This window comes from Artemia sp. Qi Xiang Cuo, chromosome 2 (assembly GCF_049724085.1).
Source record: "Artemia sp. Qi Xiang Cuo chromosome 2, ASM4972408v1, whole genome shotgun sequence".
Lineage (NCBI taxonomy): Eukaryota > Metazoa > Arthropoda > Branchiopoda > Anostraca > Artemiidae > Artemia > Artemia sp. Qi Xiang Cuo.
The window spans coordinates 58,102,707-58,121,077 of NC_142795.1; the positions used below are offsets into that span (position 1 = coordinate 58,102,707).

Sequence of the window (18,371 nt, forward strand, 5' to 3'; positions counted from 1 at the left end):
TAGTAGCCATAGCTTTACTAGCATTACTAGAGGTTGACTCTTAAATGGGCACTAGAACTTTTAATTTAACAAAAACCTTATATGCCCCCGGGGAATAACTTACAACCATTGCCCCCGGCTCTGGGGGTCGGGTGTCAACCCTGAAGGCCTTGTTATATGATCTTTGGACTATTTTTTGAACAAATTGACTCTCAAAATTTCGATCGGATGCATTTAGGGAAAAGATGCCGAGTGGAGGGGGGCTGAGGGGCTTGCTGCCCTCTAGTCTCAATTTAGGGCATCTTAGGCTGAAGCAGACATGAGATCCGTCGCAAGAAGTGCATTTGAGGTCTTCGTTACATGGTATATCTTTGTTACTAGTGTGTGGTCCGGAACATCTGGAGCATCTGGGACTTTTTTTGCTGTTTTCAATGAGATGACCGAAGCTCTAGCATCTGAAACACATTCGAGGGGCCTCCATGTACTTAGCTACCCAGAAAAAGTTTTATCCAAGTTTGATTCCGTTAGACATTGCGAATTTCATGGTCTGTCTATTTTTGAAAGTCAGTCTGATTGTTTTACTACGTCCAAACCGGAAAGCTTCTCCAATGAGGTCAGGATTGTGTTTGGCCAGTTCGCTAAAATCCACTTCTATAGGAAGTCTTCTTATTATGCCTTAAGATTTTCTTCCCTGAGTTTGAACTTGATGCTGCTGCCTCTTGTCAAATATGCCGAAAGGACACTAGGAGCCTCAACACAAAAAGCTTTTGCTTTCACAAACATCACTGAATTTGACTTGGAGTTTATTGTTTCTTAATTGCCTGACCTCCTGAATCCCATCTTCGGACTTAAGTTGACTAATTGTTTGTAGTCTGGTCAGAAGATCCGTCGACGGAGCGTCTTCTATGATCAAACAGTTCGTGGTAACGAACTGTAAATAAGGAGCGACCCAGCTCAATGGTAACCGAAACTCTAGAAAACGGGTTTTTGATACAAATAGATGCATCAAAAGAATTAGATTTCAATACTGATTTCAAATAAATAACATTTATCAAGTTTAGTCTTACCCATCAAAAGTTAAACGCCTTAGAAAATTTTGCTGATTTTCGAAAAAAGGGGAAAAGATCCCCAAAAAGTTATAGAAACTTGATGAAAATCCCACCATCATATTCAGCGTATCAGAGAACCCTACTGTAGAGATTTCAAGCTCCTATCTACAAAAATGTGGAATTTTGCAGTTTTTGCCAAATGAAAGATCACGGATGCGTGTTTTTGTTTTTTTCCCAGGGGTGATCGTATTCACCCAGTGGTCCTAGAATATCGTGGGAGGACTCATTTGATCGGAAATTAAAAGTTCTAGTGCCCTTTTTAGTGACCAAAAAAAATAGAGGGCAACTAGGCCCCCTCCCACGCTCATTTTTTTCCCAAAGTCACCTGATCAAAATTTTGAGATAGCCATTTTGTTCAGCATGGTTGAAAATAAGATAAATATGTCCTTTAGGATGACTTAATCCCCCGAAGTCCCCGGGGAGAGGGCTGAAAGTCATGAACTTTGCCCAATGTTAACATATAGTATTGGTTATTAGGAAGTATACAGACGTTTTCAGGGGGGATTTTTTCTGGTAGTAGGGGGTGAGTGGGCTGGGGGTTATGTGGGAGGACCTTTCCATGAAGGAAGTTTTCATGGGCGAAGGGACATTGCTATGAAGGGGGCGCCGGGTTTCCCAGCATTATTTAAAAAAAGATCCGAAATTAAATATAAAAAAAACAAGTTTTCCAACTGAAAATAAGGAGTAACATCAAAACTTAAAACGAAAAGAAAATATTACGTGTATGATTGGGCTCACCCCCTGGTCAGTACCTCGCTCTTTAAGCCAAAGATTTTTTTAGTACTTTCATAAGAGCTATTTATTCTAAATAACGGCCTTTGTGATTAAGGGGTCATTTTTAAAGAATTGGAACAAAATTTGAACTTTAGCTTAAAGACCGAGGTATTGACTAGTAGGCGAGCCCCCTAATATCCGTATTAAAAATATATGAATATAGAAGGTCGTTTCGTAAGTTAATTCGTAAGTTACGTGTATTTATTACTAATTAAAACGTTCGTAAATAAAATTAAACAAGTTTCGAGAGAAGCCATTTAACCAAATAAAAGTAAAATTAATATACAAATTTTGTTTTAATTATTCATGTACGGTGAGCCAAAATCAAAACCTGCATCAATTCAAAAACGTTCAAAAATTGAATAAAAAAACAAGTTTTTTTTAACTGGAAGTAAGGAACGACGTTAAAAATTAGAACGAACAGAAATTATTCCGCATATGAAAGGGGCTGTCCCCTCCTCAACGCCTTGCTCTTTACGCTAAAGGTAGACTTTCTCACAACTCTTATTTTTTTAAACAATAACAAACTTTAGCTTCAAGAGCGAGGCGTTGAGGAGGGGACAGCCCCTTTCATATACGGAATAATTTCTGTTCGTTTTAAGTTTTAATGTCGTTCCTTACTTTCAGTTAAAAAAACTTGTTTTTTTTATTTAATTACGGTACAAGTCGGAGGCTCGTTGTTTGTTTGGGCTGTGGCTCCAGCATCTGGGCAAGTTTACTTTCTAAATCTCGTTGGTTACGGCTTTATCACGGACACTGAGCCCTTCAGATCCCGATTTTCACCTAGCGGACTAGAGAAGTTGGTATGGGGGACCTGTGGAACTTAAGATTGGTGAGTGATGACGAAAGTTAGAAGTGAGATATTATTCCTATTACATACAACTAGCAAATCGAATATTTCTGATGTTGCTGAGTCTTTTGGGTGGTTTCTTCTGGCTTGAGCTACTCTTTCAGGGAATGCTAGTTGAAGAAGTGTGACTTTAGCGTCACGTAATGCTACTAATTCAAAAAAGTAACACGTCATTTTTGACAGCAACGCTAGATCCAACTTTCTGTTTGACTGGCGAAAGTTCAGGATTGAGGGGGTGTTGTCAATAGGAGAATTTTATTTGGGTAGGAAAGTCTCCACGGAAAAGTTCACTCTGGGGGGGTGGGTTTTCCTGGAATGACTTGAAAACCGGTGAGAAATTAAATTTACCAACTGAAAGTAGCCTAAGAAACAACATTAAAACTTAAAACAAAACAAAAATTATTTCGAGTATGGGGGGGGGAGACTGCCCCATCCTCAACCCTCGCTCTTTACTCTAAAGCTTGACTTTTTGTAACTATCTTTAAGAAAGACTGTTTAAGCACAAGGGTGGTTGAATTGGAATTAGAAGTATTTTTAAATACCTTTAAGACTGTACCGTAAAGAGTGAGGGTTGAGGAGGGGACAACCACTCGCACGTACGGAATACTTTCTATTCATTGTAAGGTTTAACGTTTCTCCTGACTATAAGTTGAAAAAACTTTCTATTTAGTTAAAATATAAAGCAAACTACTGTTATCTATACTTTGTTTTTCGTCTCAATCACTTATCCAGTGGTATCAGTTTACGAAAATATAAGGCAAAATTGATTTTTCAAAATATAGGGGGGGGGGTTGTTTTTTCCGTAAAAAATGCCAAAAAAGAAGCATTTTTTGATGACAAGGCCATATCTATGGGTAGGGGAATACCAGGTTTGATTCATCCCCCCCTCCCCGAAATTCTTATCCAAATTGTCTATATAAACAAACTATTGGTGTATTCTTTAAAGTTTTTTTTAGCACATAAATGGGTTGTTTAAAATATTTAGATCATAAAGTGTTTTGATTAATTTCTAGTATCTGTTTCTGATTTATGACAATTTTGAAAACATTCTTTTTTTTTCAAGTGCTATGTCCGAAACGCAAACTATTCTCTCTGTCTTTTCTCTGACATATCCGTCCAAAGCAATAAATATAAATATTTACCAACAGAAAATTCATCTCAAACAACGTAATGAGACATGTTTTGGCAGCAGTGCAGAAAATTTTACAATTTTCAAAGATAGTTTCCTTAAATGGCAATCCTGTGATGACATAATTATACATGACCAATAAAATGGTACAGCATTAGCATGTCCTTAACAACAATAATAAGTTTACTACCAAAAGTGGAAGAAAGGATTTTCAGGTATTTGGCAGCTATGAATACATATTGAATTGGGTTTAAACACGGGCTTCATTATAAATATTTTTACAAACACGAACTTGAAAAACTTCAAAACTGGAGTGTTTCCGAAATAAAAATTTAATCACTTTCTAAGATTTTAAGGCGTTGGCATTTTAAATGCAGACGTTTTTACACTACTTATAAAAAGCGCAAAAATGTTAATATTGAATAAGCCCACTCTTAGAAGATTTCATGTAACCAGGAATCTATTGACTTACTCAAAACCAAAAATTTTTTCTGCTACTGGATGCGGAGAAGTTAGTGAAAAAAACTGAAGAATGTCTTATTGAAACTGAATTTTTCGCAATTTTCTAGGATCGACAAACCTGCTACTACTACTTAAAACTCACTGCTGTACCAAGCCACCTGCAGCCAACACAGCTCCGCATACTTCTCCTCCAACCCAATCTATTCACAGTCTCCCTCTTTACAACCTCCCAACAAGTTACGAGTTCCCTTAAATCTTTTTTTTATGACATCCTTCCACCCCATTTGAGGACGACCTGCTTTTGGTTTTCCCCTAGATGGTTGACCGACAAGAATGATCTTTGGCTCTCTGTCATCTTCATCGGCTGCCCAATCATAGTGAATAATATAAAATAAACAATAAATAAAAATGGAAAAATAAATAAAATAAACAATGAATGAAGCATAAATGAATAGGAAGAAAAACCTGATTTGCAATTACTCAGGACAAAAGAAACTACATTACTGGCTATTTTTGGGTATTAAAAAACGCAACATGACAATGTTTTCCCTGAGAGTCGGTACCATTTTTAAGTGATTAACTGACCAATTATGAAAAACACTCTCAGAAATGATACTGGTGGTGGAAGCGGACATACGGAGATACTAGTGACTCAGATGAATTTTACTTACAGTTAAAGGAGCAAATAGACAGGGTCCCAGGTAGAAAGTTCAGGGTATCAGTTATAGTAGTATACGCCCCTGTAGAACCGACTGACGGAGATACTAGTGAATCAGATGAATTTTACTTACAGTTATAGGAGCAAATAGACAGGGTCCAAGGTATAAATGTGATGGCTTTACTTGGATATTTTAATACCCCTATTGGTAGAAATAGCGATAGATGGTATTCTAGCCTAGGTAAATTTCGTATTGGAAAAGAAAACAGTAATGGCTACAGACTTTTGCAATTTTGTAGGTATAACAATCTAGTTATAACCAATACGGTGTTTGGTCATAAAATGGTCCATAAGTTAACATGGTATTCACGTAATGGTAAAACAATATACTTTATTGATTATGTTATAGTAAACCAAAGACTAGAAGGATCAATACAAGATAATGAGGTATATAGGAGTGCTTATATTGATTTTAAAAGTAAAGATCACCATCTAGTAGTGTCAAGGGTTAATTTAAAGCTGAAATATCGGAAAGGTAATTACCTCCCGGGAAGTTATGATGCTGGTAGACTCCAGGATGAGAATTTGAGAGAAACTTTCCAGGAACAGTTGAATACTAAACTTCAGAGTTTAAAATTTGATAATGTGGAAGATGGTTGGAATAATTTTAGAAAAAAAATTTGTGAAGTTGCTGAAGGTGTAATAGGGAAGAAAGCTAGAACTGCAGCTAAGATTATTAGTGAAAAAGCTTTATGTTTAATAGAATGGAGAAAGGACTTGTACAAGAACTATAGGAGTGATAGATCGTATGAACACAAAAGAAATGTAAAGTAAGTGGAGAAAGCATTAAAATATGAACTAAGGAGGTGTGAAGTGGAGGCCATGGATAAAATTGCCGAGGATCTGGAAGATGCAGCTAGACGGCATAATAGTAAAATGTTTTACTGGTACGTTAACAAATTGACAGGGAGTAGTCAGTCCGGACTTGGCCCAGTTAAAGATAGGAATGGGGTCGCAATTAGCGATAAGGAAAAAACTAAAGAGAGATGGGCCGAACATTTTGAGAATTTGCTTAACCGAGATAGAGTTGCAGGAAAAAATATAGAGGAAAATAAAAAGTTTGTGATACCTTGGATGTGAAGGAAAATTTGTTCTGTGAGGAGGAATTAGCAACAGTAGTAAAAGGATCAAAGAATAATAAGGCTCTAGGTGCTGATAGGGTGGTAAATTTGTTTCTTAAATATGGTGGCTCTGAGGTTAGAAATGAGTTGCTGAGGATTATGAATATGATTTTTGAAAAAGGGGAAGTAGCTAACGATTTTAGGAAAACCTTAATTAAGCCACTTTCTAAGAAAGGTGATAAAAATGAGTGTGGTAATTATCGAGGCACTAGTCTGGTCTCTGTAAGTAGTAAATTACTTAGTAATATGATACTTTTTAGACTAAGAGATCCCGTCGACAAAGTGATAAGAAAAGAACAGTACCGTTGTAGAAAAGGTAGAGGATGTGTCGACCAAAGTTTCACTCTTAGGCTAATAATTGAGGAGTGCCTGAGTTTTCAAACACCTTTGGTCCTCAGTTTTATAGATTATGAGCAGGCGTTCGATTCTGTTGATAGAGGAGCTTTAGTAAAGGTTTTATCCTTGTATGGTATACCAGACAAATACATTATAGTGATTAGTGCTATGTACGAGAATAACTCTGCTGCGGTTAAGGTAGGAAATGAGGTTAGCAGCTGGTTTTGTATTAAATCGGGAGTTAAGCAGGGTTGTGTTCTATCCCAGTTGTGTTCTATCTGGGTACCCGGCTGACTAACCGTATTTCAAACAATAGGCTATACGAAAAATATGGCTCATTACCGCTCTCTAGGGCTATAATGAAAGTAAGGTTGAGGTGGCTAGGGCACGTTGTGCGGATGAGGGATGACAGGTTGCAGAAGATTGTTCTTTTTGGCCAACCATCTAGGGCTAAACGGAAAGCAGGTCGTCCCCGTCTGGGGTGGGAGGACGTCATAAAGAAAGATTTAAAGGAAATGGGAACTTCTTGGGCGGGTGTAAAAAGAATTGGGGTGAATAGATTGGGGTGGAGGAGGAGCGTGCGTAGCTGTCTTGGCCTCAGGTGGCTTGTTGCTGCGGTGAGTTGTTAGTAGTAGTAGTAGTAGTATATACTTTATACCAAACGCAAAATAATTTCTACTAACTTTTTAATAGTCGAAAGTGATTGGAGGGCAACTAACTCCCCCCCCCCACGCCCGTCATTCCCCCAAACACATTCAATTAAAAATTTTGAGATAGCCATTTTGTTCAGCGTAGTTGATTTTCAGATGGAAAATGTGTTTTTGAGAAGGACACTCCCCCACAACCCTCAGGGCAAGGGTTTTAAGTTATGCTCCGGGGGCATGTAAGGTTTTTATAGAAGGCGTTGTCGTAGAAACTTCAAAACAGGCTCATTCGATTCGAAATTCGAAGGGCTAGTGCCGTTTTTTATAGTCGAAAGTAATTTTAAGGCAACTAGCCCCCCCCCCCCCAAGCCCATTATTCGCCGAAACATATCCAATTAAAATTTTAAGATAGCTATTTTGTTCAGAGTTGTTGATTTCCAGATAGAAAACATGTTTTTGAGGAGGAAAATCCCCCACAACCATCAGGGCAAGGGTTTTAAGTTATGCCCTGGGGGCATATAAGGTTTTTATATTAGGCGTTGTCGTAGAAACTTCAAAAAGGGCTCATTCAATTGGAAATTCAAAGAGCTAGTGCCCTTCTGAATAGTCGACATCGATTGGAGGGCAACTAGCCCCCCCCCCCCCCCCCACGCCTATTATTCACCCAAACACATCCAATCAAAATTGTGAGATAGCCATTTTGCTCAGCGTAGTTGATTTCCAGATAGAAAATGTGTTTTTCAGGAGGACACTCTTCCACTACCCTCAGGGCAAGGGTTCTAAGTTAAGCCCTGGGCGCATATAAGGTTTTTATAGAACGTGTTGTCGTTGAAACTTTAAAAAAGGCTCATTCATTTAGAAATTCAAAGGGCTAGTGTCATTTTGAATAGTCGAAAGTGATTGGAGGGCAACTAGCCCCCCCCCCCGCCCCTCATTCCCCCAAACACATCCAATCAAAATTTTGAGATAGCCATTTTGTTCAGCGTAGTTGATTTCCAGATAGAAAATATGTTTTTTAGGAGGACACTCCTCCACAACCCTCAGGGCAAGGGTTGTAAGTTATGTCCTGGGGGTATATAAGGTTTTAATAGAAGGCGTTGTCGTAAAAACTTCGAAAAAGGCTCTTTCGATTGGAAATTCAAAAGACTAGTGCCCTTTTTAATAGTCGAAAGCTATTGGAGGGCAACTAACCCCCCTCTCACGCCCACCTTTTCCTCAAACATATCCAATCAAAATTTTGAGAGAGCCATTTTATTCAACGTAGTGTTAAGTTCTGTAAATTAGGTTTTTGAGGATGAAAACCCCATCAAAGCACTCAGGGCAAGGGTTGTAAGTCATGCCCTGGGGGCATGTAAGGTTTTTATAGAACGCGTTATCGTAGAAACTTCAAAAAGAGCTCATTTGATTAGAAATTGAAATGGCTAGTGCCCTTTTTTATTGTCAAAAGTAATTGGAAGGCAACTATCACCCCTTCCACGCCCACCATTTCCCCAAACACATCCAATCAAAATTTTGATAAAGCCATTTTGTTCCACGCAGTTTAAAGTTCTGGAAATTATATCTTTGAGCAGAAAACTGTCCCTCCAGCCTTCAGGGCAAGGGTTATAAGTTATGCCCAGGGGATATATAAGGTTTTGATTGAAAGCTTTGTCATATAAACTTGAAAAAGGTCCCACTCGAATGGAAATTTAAAAGACTATTGCCCTTTTTAATAGTCGAAATTGATTTGAGTTTTCAACTAACTCCCCTCTCTCGCCCACCTTTTCTCCAAAAATATCAAATCAAAATTTTTAGATAGCCGTTTTGTTCAGCGTTGTTGATTTCCAGATAGAAATTATGTTTTTGAGGAGGACGCTCCCCTACAGCCCTCAGGGCAAGGGTTGTGAGCCCTCTGGGGGAATATAAGGTTTTTATAGAACGCGTTGTCATAGAAACTTCAAAAAGGGCTCATTCGATTGGAAATTGAAATGGCTAGTGTCCTTTTTAACAGTCGAAAGTGATTGGAAGGCAACTAACACCCTTTCCACGCCCGCTATTTTCCCCAACACATCCGATCAAAATTTTAGATATCCATTTTATTCCACGCAGTTTAAAGTTCAGAAATTTATACCTTTGAGCAGGACACTCCCCCCACAGTCTTCAGGGCAACGGTTATAAGTTATGCCTTGGGGGAATATACCTTGAAAAAGGGCTCATTCGATTGAAAATTAAAAGGTCTAGTGCCCTTTTTAATAGTCGAAAGTTTTGGAAATTATATCTTTAAGGATGACAACCCATCTCCCCCCCCCCCCCACAACCCTGCGGGCAAGGATTGGAAGTTATGCGCTGGGAGCATGTAAGGTTTTGATGGAAAGCGGTGTTGTTAAAACTCCAAAAAGGACTCGTTCAATTAAAAGCTGAAAAGGATAGTGCTCCTTTTTTATTCGAAAGTGATTGAAGGGCAACTAACCCCCCCCCCCCCTAACGCTCACCATTTCCCCAAACACATCCAATCAAAATTTTGAGATACATATTTTGTTCAACGTAGTCAAAAGTTCTGGAAATTAGGTCTTTTAGGATGATAAGCCCCTCAGAGCCATCAGTTCAAGGGTTGTAAGTTATGCCATGGGGGCATATAAGGTTTATATAGAAAGTTGTAAAAATTTCAAAAAGGGCTCATTTGTTTGGAAATTGAAATACCCCTTTTTAATAGTCAAAAGTTAGTGGAGAGTAATTGACCCCTCTCTCACGCCCACCATTTCCCCAAACACATCCAATCAAAGTTTTGAGATAGCGATTTTGTTCAACATAGTTGAAAGTTCTGGAAATTGTGTGTTTGAGGATGACAAACCCCCCAGTCCCCAGGGCAAAGGTTGTAAGTTAAGATTAATTCAAAATGCACTGTTTTAATGCTAATTCTCAATAAGGCATCTCAGCAGTATCCCAATAACGACTGAAGGTATTATATTCAAACTTTCTTGGCTACTTCTGCTCTTAAAATTTAACCAAATCAAAATAGCGTAAGTGTATGCATGCTATCAAAGAAAGTAAATAGATTTTTTTGCAAATGGTATCAAGTGTACTATTTCAGGTCAACTAGAGGAGGTATGAAACTAAATTAAACACTACTATTTGTGTCCAGATTTTTAAAAGGGTGCTTGTTGTTAAAATTGCTGAAAAATTTTTTCCAGCATACAAATATTCTATGCCTCAAAACCCCAATGCCTTCCCAAGGCCAGAAAATAATTTGCACTTTACTGAAAAAAATATAAGTGGAATGAAAATTGTCAGTTTATTAAACTTATACTGATATTTGTTAATCAAAATGTTAATATTATTTGATTTATTAAAGTTGTAAAAGTAAAACCATTTATATTTTTTTCAATAAGTGCAAATTATGTTCTGGCCTTGGGAAGGCATAGGGGTTTTGAGCCCAACTCATGTTAATTTCTGCTCGTTTTGAGTTTGACTCGGTTATTTATTGTAATTTCTGTTCGTTTTGGGTTTCATTTACTTATAGATTCTGATTTGAGGTAGTTTCACGCTGGGTAGATTATTTGATTTTATTTTTGCTCATTTTTGGTTTAATGGAGTTCTTTACTTTTCTTTGAAAAACTTATTCCATGGGAAAAGAGTTTCTAATTAATAAATATGGATAGAAGGCAAACCTCTTTAACTCCTGGTTTAACCCTGTTTAATTACTAACCTCATTTCCTATGACGAAAATGATGGTTTAAAACTGCAAAAAGTGCAGTTTTACTATTAAAGAAACCGTATGACCTTTGGCTTCCTGTACTTGAAACCTGGCTTCCACAAGGTTTCCCATTATTAGCTTTACTACTACTACTACTACTAACAACTCACCGCAGCACCAAGCCGCCTGAAACCAACACAGCTACGCAAGATCCTCCATCCCAATCTATTCAAATCCTCCCTTTTTACACCCTCCCACGAAATTCCCATTTCCTTTAAATCTTTCTTTATGACGTCATCCCACCCCAAACGAGGACGACCTGCTTTCCGTTTAGCCCTAGACGGTTGGCCGAAAAGAACAATCTTCGGCAATCTGTCATCCTTCATCCGTACAACGTGCCCAAGCCATCTCAACCTTTCTTTCATTATAGCCCTAGAGAGCGGTATTGAGCCACATTTTTCGTACAGCCTATTGTTTGAAATACGGTCAGTCAGTACCCAGTACAATCCTTAAGCAATTTCCCTGGAAAACATCTAGAAAATCTTCAACCGCTTTTCGAAGCACCTATGCTTCAGAGCCATATTTGACTACTGTCATCACTGTAGCTTCTAACATTCTAGTCTTGGTTTGCAGACTTATCTTCCTATTCTTCCAAACTTTTTTTAGTTGTGAAAAAACACCCTGAGTCTTGGCTATTCTATTTTTAACATCTTCACTGCTCCCACCATATTTACTAATAATGCTACCAACGTAAGTGAAGCTGCCTACTTGATCAATCTTTTCATTACCCAACGTCACCTTTTCATCCTCACTTATTCCTAGCCTTAGTGACTTACTCTTCTTAAAATTAATTTTCAAAACTATTCTAGCACCCTGAACTCGCAAAACCTATAAAAGTTCATTCATTTTGCTCACACCTTCCTCTCGGATGCTTAAATCATCAGCATAATCTAAGTCCATTAGACTTTCCTCCCCATTTGATTCCTTGGTCTCCCATTGCTTTTCCTGTGCTCCATAATACAAAGGCCATCAAAATAATCCATATAAATGGAGATAGAGCACAGCCGTGCTTAACTCCTGATTTAATACGAAACCAGCCGCTAGCCTCAATTCCTACCTTAACTGCAGCAGTGTTATTCTCGTACATAGCACTGATCACTTTAATGTATTTGTCTGGTATACCATACAAGGATAAAACCTTTGCTAAAGCTCTTCTATCAACAGAATCGAATGCTTGCTCATAATCTATAAAACTAAGGACCAAATGTGTTTGACAACTCAGGCACTGCTCAATTATTAACCTAAGAGTGAAAATTTGGTCGACGCATCCTCTACCCTTTTCTAAAACCGCACTGTTCTTCTCTTAAGACTTTGTCTACGGCATCTCCCAGTCTAAAAAGTATCATATTACTAAGTAATTTGCTACCTACAGATACCCAGCTAATGCCTCGATAATTACCACACTAACTTTTATCACCTTTTTTTAAATGTGGCTTAGTTAATGTTTTCCTAAAATCATTTGGTACATCTCCTTGTTCAAAAATCATATCAATAATCTTCAGTAACTTATTACTAACCTTAGAGCAACCACATTTAAGAAACTCATTTACTACCCTATCAGTACCTGGAGCCTTGTTATTTTGTAATCCTTTTAGTACTGACGTTAATTAATCCTCACAAAACAAATATTCCTTCACATCCAAGGTACCATAAACTTTTTTATTTTCCTCTATATCTTTTCCTGCTACTCTATCTCTGTTTAGCAAATTCTCAAAATATTCTGCCCATATCTTTTTAACTCTTTCTTTATCACAAATTGTGGCACCAAACCTCTTTTTAACTGTGTCAAGTCCGGATTGACTGCTCCCTCTCAATTTGCTAACATACTAGTACAATATTATACTATTCTGCCGTCTAGCTGCATCTTCCAGATCCTCGGCAATTTTATCCATGGCCTCCACTTCACACCTCCTTAGTTCATATTTTAATGCTTTCTCCACTTTCTTTACATTCTTTTTGTTTCACTAATATTTTTAGCTGAAGTCCTAGTTTTCTTCCCTACTATATCTTCAGCAACTTCACAAATTATTTTTCTAAAATTATTCCAACCATCTTCCACATTATCAAATTTTAAACTCTCAAGTTTAGTATTCATCTGTTCCTGGAAAGTTTCTCTCAAATTCTCATCCTGAAGTCTACCAACATCATAACTTCCAGGGAGGTAGTTACCCTTCCGAGATTTGAGCTTTAAATTAACCCTTGGCACTACCAGAAGAGGATCTTTACTTTTAACATCAATAACAGCACTCCTATATACCCTAGAATGCTGTATTGATCCTGCCAGTCTTCAGTTTACTATAACATAATCAATAAGGTTTGCTGTCTTACCATCACGGGAATACCATGTTAACTCATGAGCCATTTTATGACCAAACACCGTGTTGGTTATAACTAGATTGTTATCCCTACAAAATTGCAAAAGTCTGTATCCATTACTGTTTTCTTTTTCTACACCAAGTTTGCCTAGGCTAGGATTCCATCTATCCGTATTTCTACCGACCTGGGCGTTAAAATCCCCTAGTAAAAACATCCTATTTCTGCCTGGGACCCTGTCTATTTGCTCCTGTAACTGTAAATGAAATTCATCTTAGTCACCAGTATCTCCGTCAGTCGGCTCTGCAAGGGCATATACTACTATAATGGGGCATATAATACTGATATCCTGAACTTTATAGTAAAAAAATGAGCAATTAGTATTCTATTATTAATACCTTCCCAGCCTAATCAAGACTTAGCAGCTTCCTTACTCATCATGAGCCCTACTCCCTGTCTATGTACCCCATCCTTCCTGCCTGAGTAAACAAAGTCTATATTATCTAATTTCAGGCTTCCTGCCCCTGGGATATGAGTTTCTGACACACCTAATAAGTCCAGTTCGAATCGTTTGAATTCGTCAGTCAAAATGTTGATACGATGGTCAAGTTCCAAGTTCCAATTTTCATGTTTTTTAAATAATCGAAATTGTTTTGGCCTCGGGAAAAGCAATGATCCCGGATACCAGTGCAGGACGGGGATCACATATTTTCTCAAGTCTACGCCGAAATGCTTAAGCCGGCTTAGAACCGGACAGCAAGAAGTCTCTGGGACTTCCATGAATGGAAGCTTTGCGCAATCCTGGGTCCATCTGTGTCACAACATGGTTTTCAGCACTTGTCGATGCTCTTCTATCAACAATAGTCGAAATCCTGCACAGACAATCTCAAGCCTATTACTTCCGACTCATTATATATTCATGCCTACAAATATTATGCTACTACGTTGAGGCAGCCCATAGTAGATAAATTAGGTAGGAAGAGATTTTTCAGCCCGAAGACGCCCTTCAAAACATACCAAGCCCAGAAGAATTATCCATTGATCACAACCCCGTGCAAATGCTGTGTCTTTTACTAGGCTATAATTTCCTCAAGGGGCGCCACTCCTCAAGTGGGATTAGAATTGACCGCAAGGTCCCCAGTCTTGCAGGTACCCCGAAAGGGTCGAGGCGGCCCTTTGCTGAGGCCGTTGTCCAAATATCTGGATCTTACGCCCTGCCGCAGTTGTTATCCTACAGAGGATCCTCCCTCGATGGTGTCCTGCATCACCATGCAATTTAACCCTTTACTGGGAGAAGATTTGTAACTCATGGGACTTGTGGACACACCAGTGGGCCCTATTGAGTGTACATTCGAGGGACCTTCTTCCTCCTCCACCTGCACTTATGACCTCCAGTGTGGGTGCCCCAGTTTCTATTACGGACCCCCAGGGACAAGGTACCCCCTTGGTCTGTGTCTCCAATGGAGGTACCCTACATATTTGTAGCGCATTCCCCTATCGCCACCTGGGGACATGCTGAGTGGCCTGGGGGAGACCAGATAAGTAGTTATCTTTAGCTAAGTAGCTTTAACTTTATGATATCTGATTTAATTTTCTGAGTTGGAGAGAAAATCTTCTTTTCTTCATTTCCCCATAATCTATCAAAACTGAGGACTAAAGAGGTTTGATGAATCAGACACTTCTCATTTATATTAGTCTAAAAGTAAAAATTTGGTCGACGCATCCTATTCCCTTCCTAAATCCACACTGTTCTTCTCTGATTCGAGATAGATAGAACTACTAAAGTTTAAATTTAGTTATAAAAAGTTGTTTATTATACGAAAAAGCTGAATAGTTTTACAAATAGCGGAAAGGATCCTGAAAACAGGACACAATCGAAATGAAAATGGTTCTGGTAAATTGTATATATCCTCGTCTTTACTTACAACCTCAGCCCCCCCCTATACAGGGGGGGGGGATGGTACTGAGGTTTTAGTCCTCATTCTTAAAATACCCAATTTTGATTTTTAATATAAATAAATATCCTACCTTATTCTTTTTTTTGGTCTGGGGGTGATAGAATCGAACACAGAAAAGTAGGCTCATTTTAATGAAAATTTTTAGGTCTAGTAACCTTGCTAAGTCGAACAATTCGTGGTAACAAACTGTAAGTAAGGAGCGATGCGGCACAATGGCAATCTAAACTCTAAGAAACAGAGTCTAATAACAATAGATGCATTAAAAGAGTTTGATTTTGATGCTTATTCAAAATATATAAAATTCATCAAGTTTAATATTGCCCATCAAAAGTTACGAGTCTGAGAAAATTTTGCCAATTTCGGAAAAAAGGAAATAACCCCGAAACATCAAGTAATCTTAACTTGAATTACACCATGAGATTCGGCATATCACATAAGTAGTATGTTACCTTATACTTTGCTTGAGGCCCTAGGAATTACCATGCTATTCCATAGAGGCCATAGGAAGACGTTTCTATAGAAGCTCTACACCTTTTCAAAGAGAGTGAGTATCCTCTCACACGGCCTTATACTTCTGTACCCTGTATAGCAATTTCTACGTTATTCTGATACCCCTCTACACCTATTCAAAGAGATTCAGAGCTCCCTCACATGGCCTTATACTTTGAGTAGACTATGTTCCATCTTGTGCTAGTTAGGGCCTTGCACAATATGTTATGAAGGACAAGTTTTTCTGACATAATTTACGTAGACTAGATTTCTACTTCATGATATACATGTCTTTTAGGGTAAATGCGTGTCAGAAAACCGGTGCGTCTTGTTTAGCTGCCAATATATTCAATTATTTTTTTGTGTATATTCAAGTTTCAGATTAAAATTTTCTACAGTTTGAATAGTTCATTCATTCTACCAGTATCAATATTTTTGCAATCATTTACATAGATATGGAATATTCTAAGCGACTTCTGGTGAGTAAAATTTTCTCATTATTATAATAAAAAGAAATCTATTTTTTGTCTCGCCATTAAGTAAAGGAAGAATTTTCTTACTTGCGCTTTTTTTCACCGTGCTGTTAGCTCTTTTAAAAAGCTTCCTTCTTTTAAATATTAAACAGTCCATGTATTTCAATTTTAGTAAATATTCAAAAAAGAGAGGCAGGTTCACTTTGATTTTGGCTCATTGTATATGAAAAATTAAAATAGAATTTGCATATTAGTTTCGGCAGATATGAAAGGTCACCCCCCTCCTTAATAGCATGCTCTTTACACTAAAGTTCGAATTTTGTTCGAATCACAAAGGTCGGTTAATTAGAATAGATATCTCTTTTGAAAATGCTAAAAAAAAATAAGCGTATAGGGTGAGATATAGGCTAGAGGACGAAACCCTTTATATACTTAATAATTTTTAGTTTAGGCTATGTCCAGGAGTCTTTTTCTTCCCTTTTCTGTGATTTTAAGTATTTCGTAATTTAGGTATATAAGTTTTAAAAGCTTTGCATATAAAAAAATATATAATTGTCAACTTTTTGTGTTTTGATACTATGGAATTGAAGGCCCAATGTCCTCCATTAATATTCTGAATAAGTAATAATTGAGCTAACTAATTAAATTTTGTCATTTTTTTTCAAATTTTAGGGGTTTAGTACTGTGATATTCGTAATTTAGATATATAAGTTTTAAAAACTTTGCATATATAAAAAAATATATACTTGTCAACTTTTCGTGTTTCATACCATGGAATTGAAAGCCTAACGCCATCCATTAATATTCGGAATAATTAAGAATTGAGATATCTAATTAAATTGCGTCATTTTTTCAACTTTTAGGGGTTTGATATTGAAGGGGCAGTACCCTCCCGTAAGCTAAATAGTTTGAAAACTGAAAATGATTTTTATTTTAGAACGCTGTTGATCAATCATCGCAACATAAACGTGCAAAATTGAATGAAGCCCAGGACAACGCCGAGACAGGAGTAATCGAACCATTAAATTCAATCAAGCCAAGTGCCAGCTCTATACAGACCACTATGCAACCTGGCAGGAAATTCAAGAGGGAATGGATGCTTTCATATAATGCATCAGCCTCATCTGGTCAAGATCGAGAGGCCGCTCCTCTTCATGCTTTACCAGGGACCAGATGTACAAGCACAGTCTGAATTTTTAAATGCATATATTTTTTTTCTTTCAACATTTTCGAAAATAATTCAAATTTTCCCAATTAACTAACTTTCTTCTATTTAAACTAAACACGAACATGTTTATAACATATTATATCATAACCATCTTTATGTTTTATTACTTGGCACTTCAACAATCGTTAGTAAATAAGTTAGTGGTTATTGAGCAGAAGTACTAAATAGCTTAGCCTAATTTTTGAAAGATTTATAAACCTAACTTGTAATCTCTCTTTTAAGAAAGTTTTTTTCTAATGCAAAAAATCCATTATTTCATTAAACAAAAAAACTACTATTTCACAGTTGACGGTTGAACAAACGTTCTTAAACTAAGATATGTTTTGCACATAGCCTTGCGTCTATTTAATCCTTTATCAAAATAACCCATCGGAAAGGTTCAAAATTTGAATTTTAATCTGACAGGTATAAAATGAATATTAATCGCTCGTTACAAAGTGGGTTTCAAATAACCGGATGTTTTTATCTTAGATGAAGAGATATTAACGCGAAAAAAGATTCTTAATAATTTCAAATGTGACAGCGCAGAGATGTAAAAAAAACATTATTTGGACGAAACTGTTTTAGACATTTCAGGCAATTATTTTGGCGAAACAGTTAGAGACATTTTAAAAGATGATTTTAGAATATGTTTTCGAAAGGATTTGAGGCTGAAACTCTAGGGTCGTTATAATACACAACTTCTATTTGAACAGTGTTGTGAAGTCCTCTACCCCAACTCGAAAGGGCTCCGATCCTCCTACCCCAACCCCGAAGGAAGCTCCCGGGTGTGTATGTGTGTGTTTGTGTGCGTTTGTGTGTGCGTGTGTGTGTGCATGTGTGTGTGTGTGTGTTTGTATGTGTGTGTGTGTGTGTGTTTGTGGGTGTGTGTGTGTGTGAGTGTGTCTGTGTGTGAGAGTGAGAGAGACATAGAGACAGAGATAGAGAGTGAGAGAGAGACTGAGAGAGAGTGTGTGTGTGTGTGTGTGTGTGGGGGTGTGTGTGTGTGTGTGTGTGTGTGTGTGTGTGTGTGTGTGTGTGTGTGTGTGTGTGTGTGTGTGTGTGTGTGTGTGTGT

The 18,371-nt window shown here is 37.6% G+C and overlaps 1 protein-coding gene across 1 annotated transcript in view; it reads left to right on the forward strand.

Annotated features, from left to right (window-relative positions):
* The first annotated feature begins 5,135 nt into the window (after positions 1-5,135).
* Positions 5,136-18,371, forward strand: part of LOC148955428 (uncharacterized) — a 28,350-nt gene continuing 15,114 nt past the window's right edge. The window contains exon 1 of the mRNA XM_089107332.1: positions 5,136-5,202. Within this exon, the coding sequence (XP_088963458.1) occupies positions 5,136-5,202 (67 nt within the window). The remainder of the gene's footprint in view (positions 5,203-18,371) is intronic.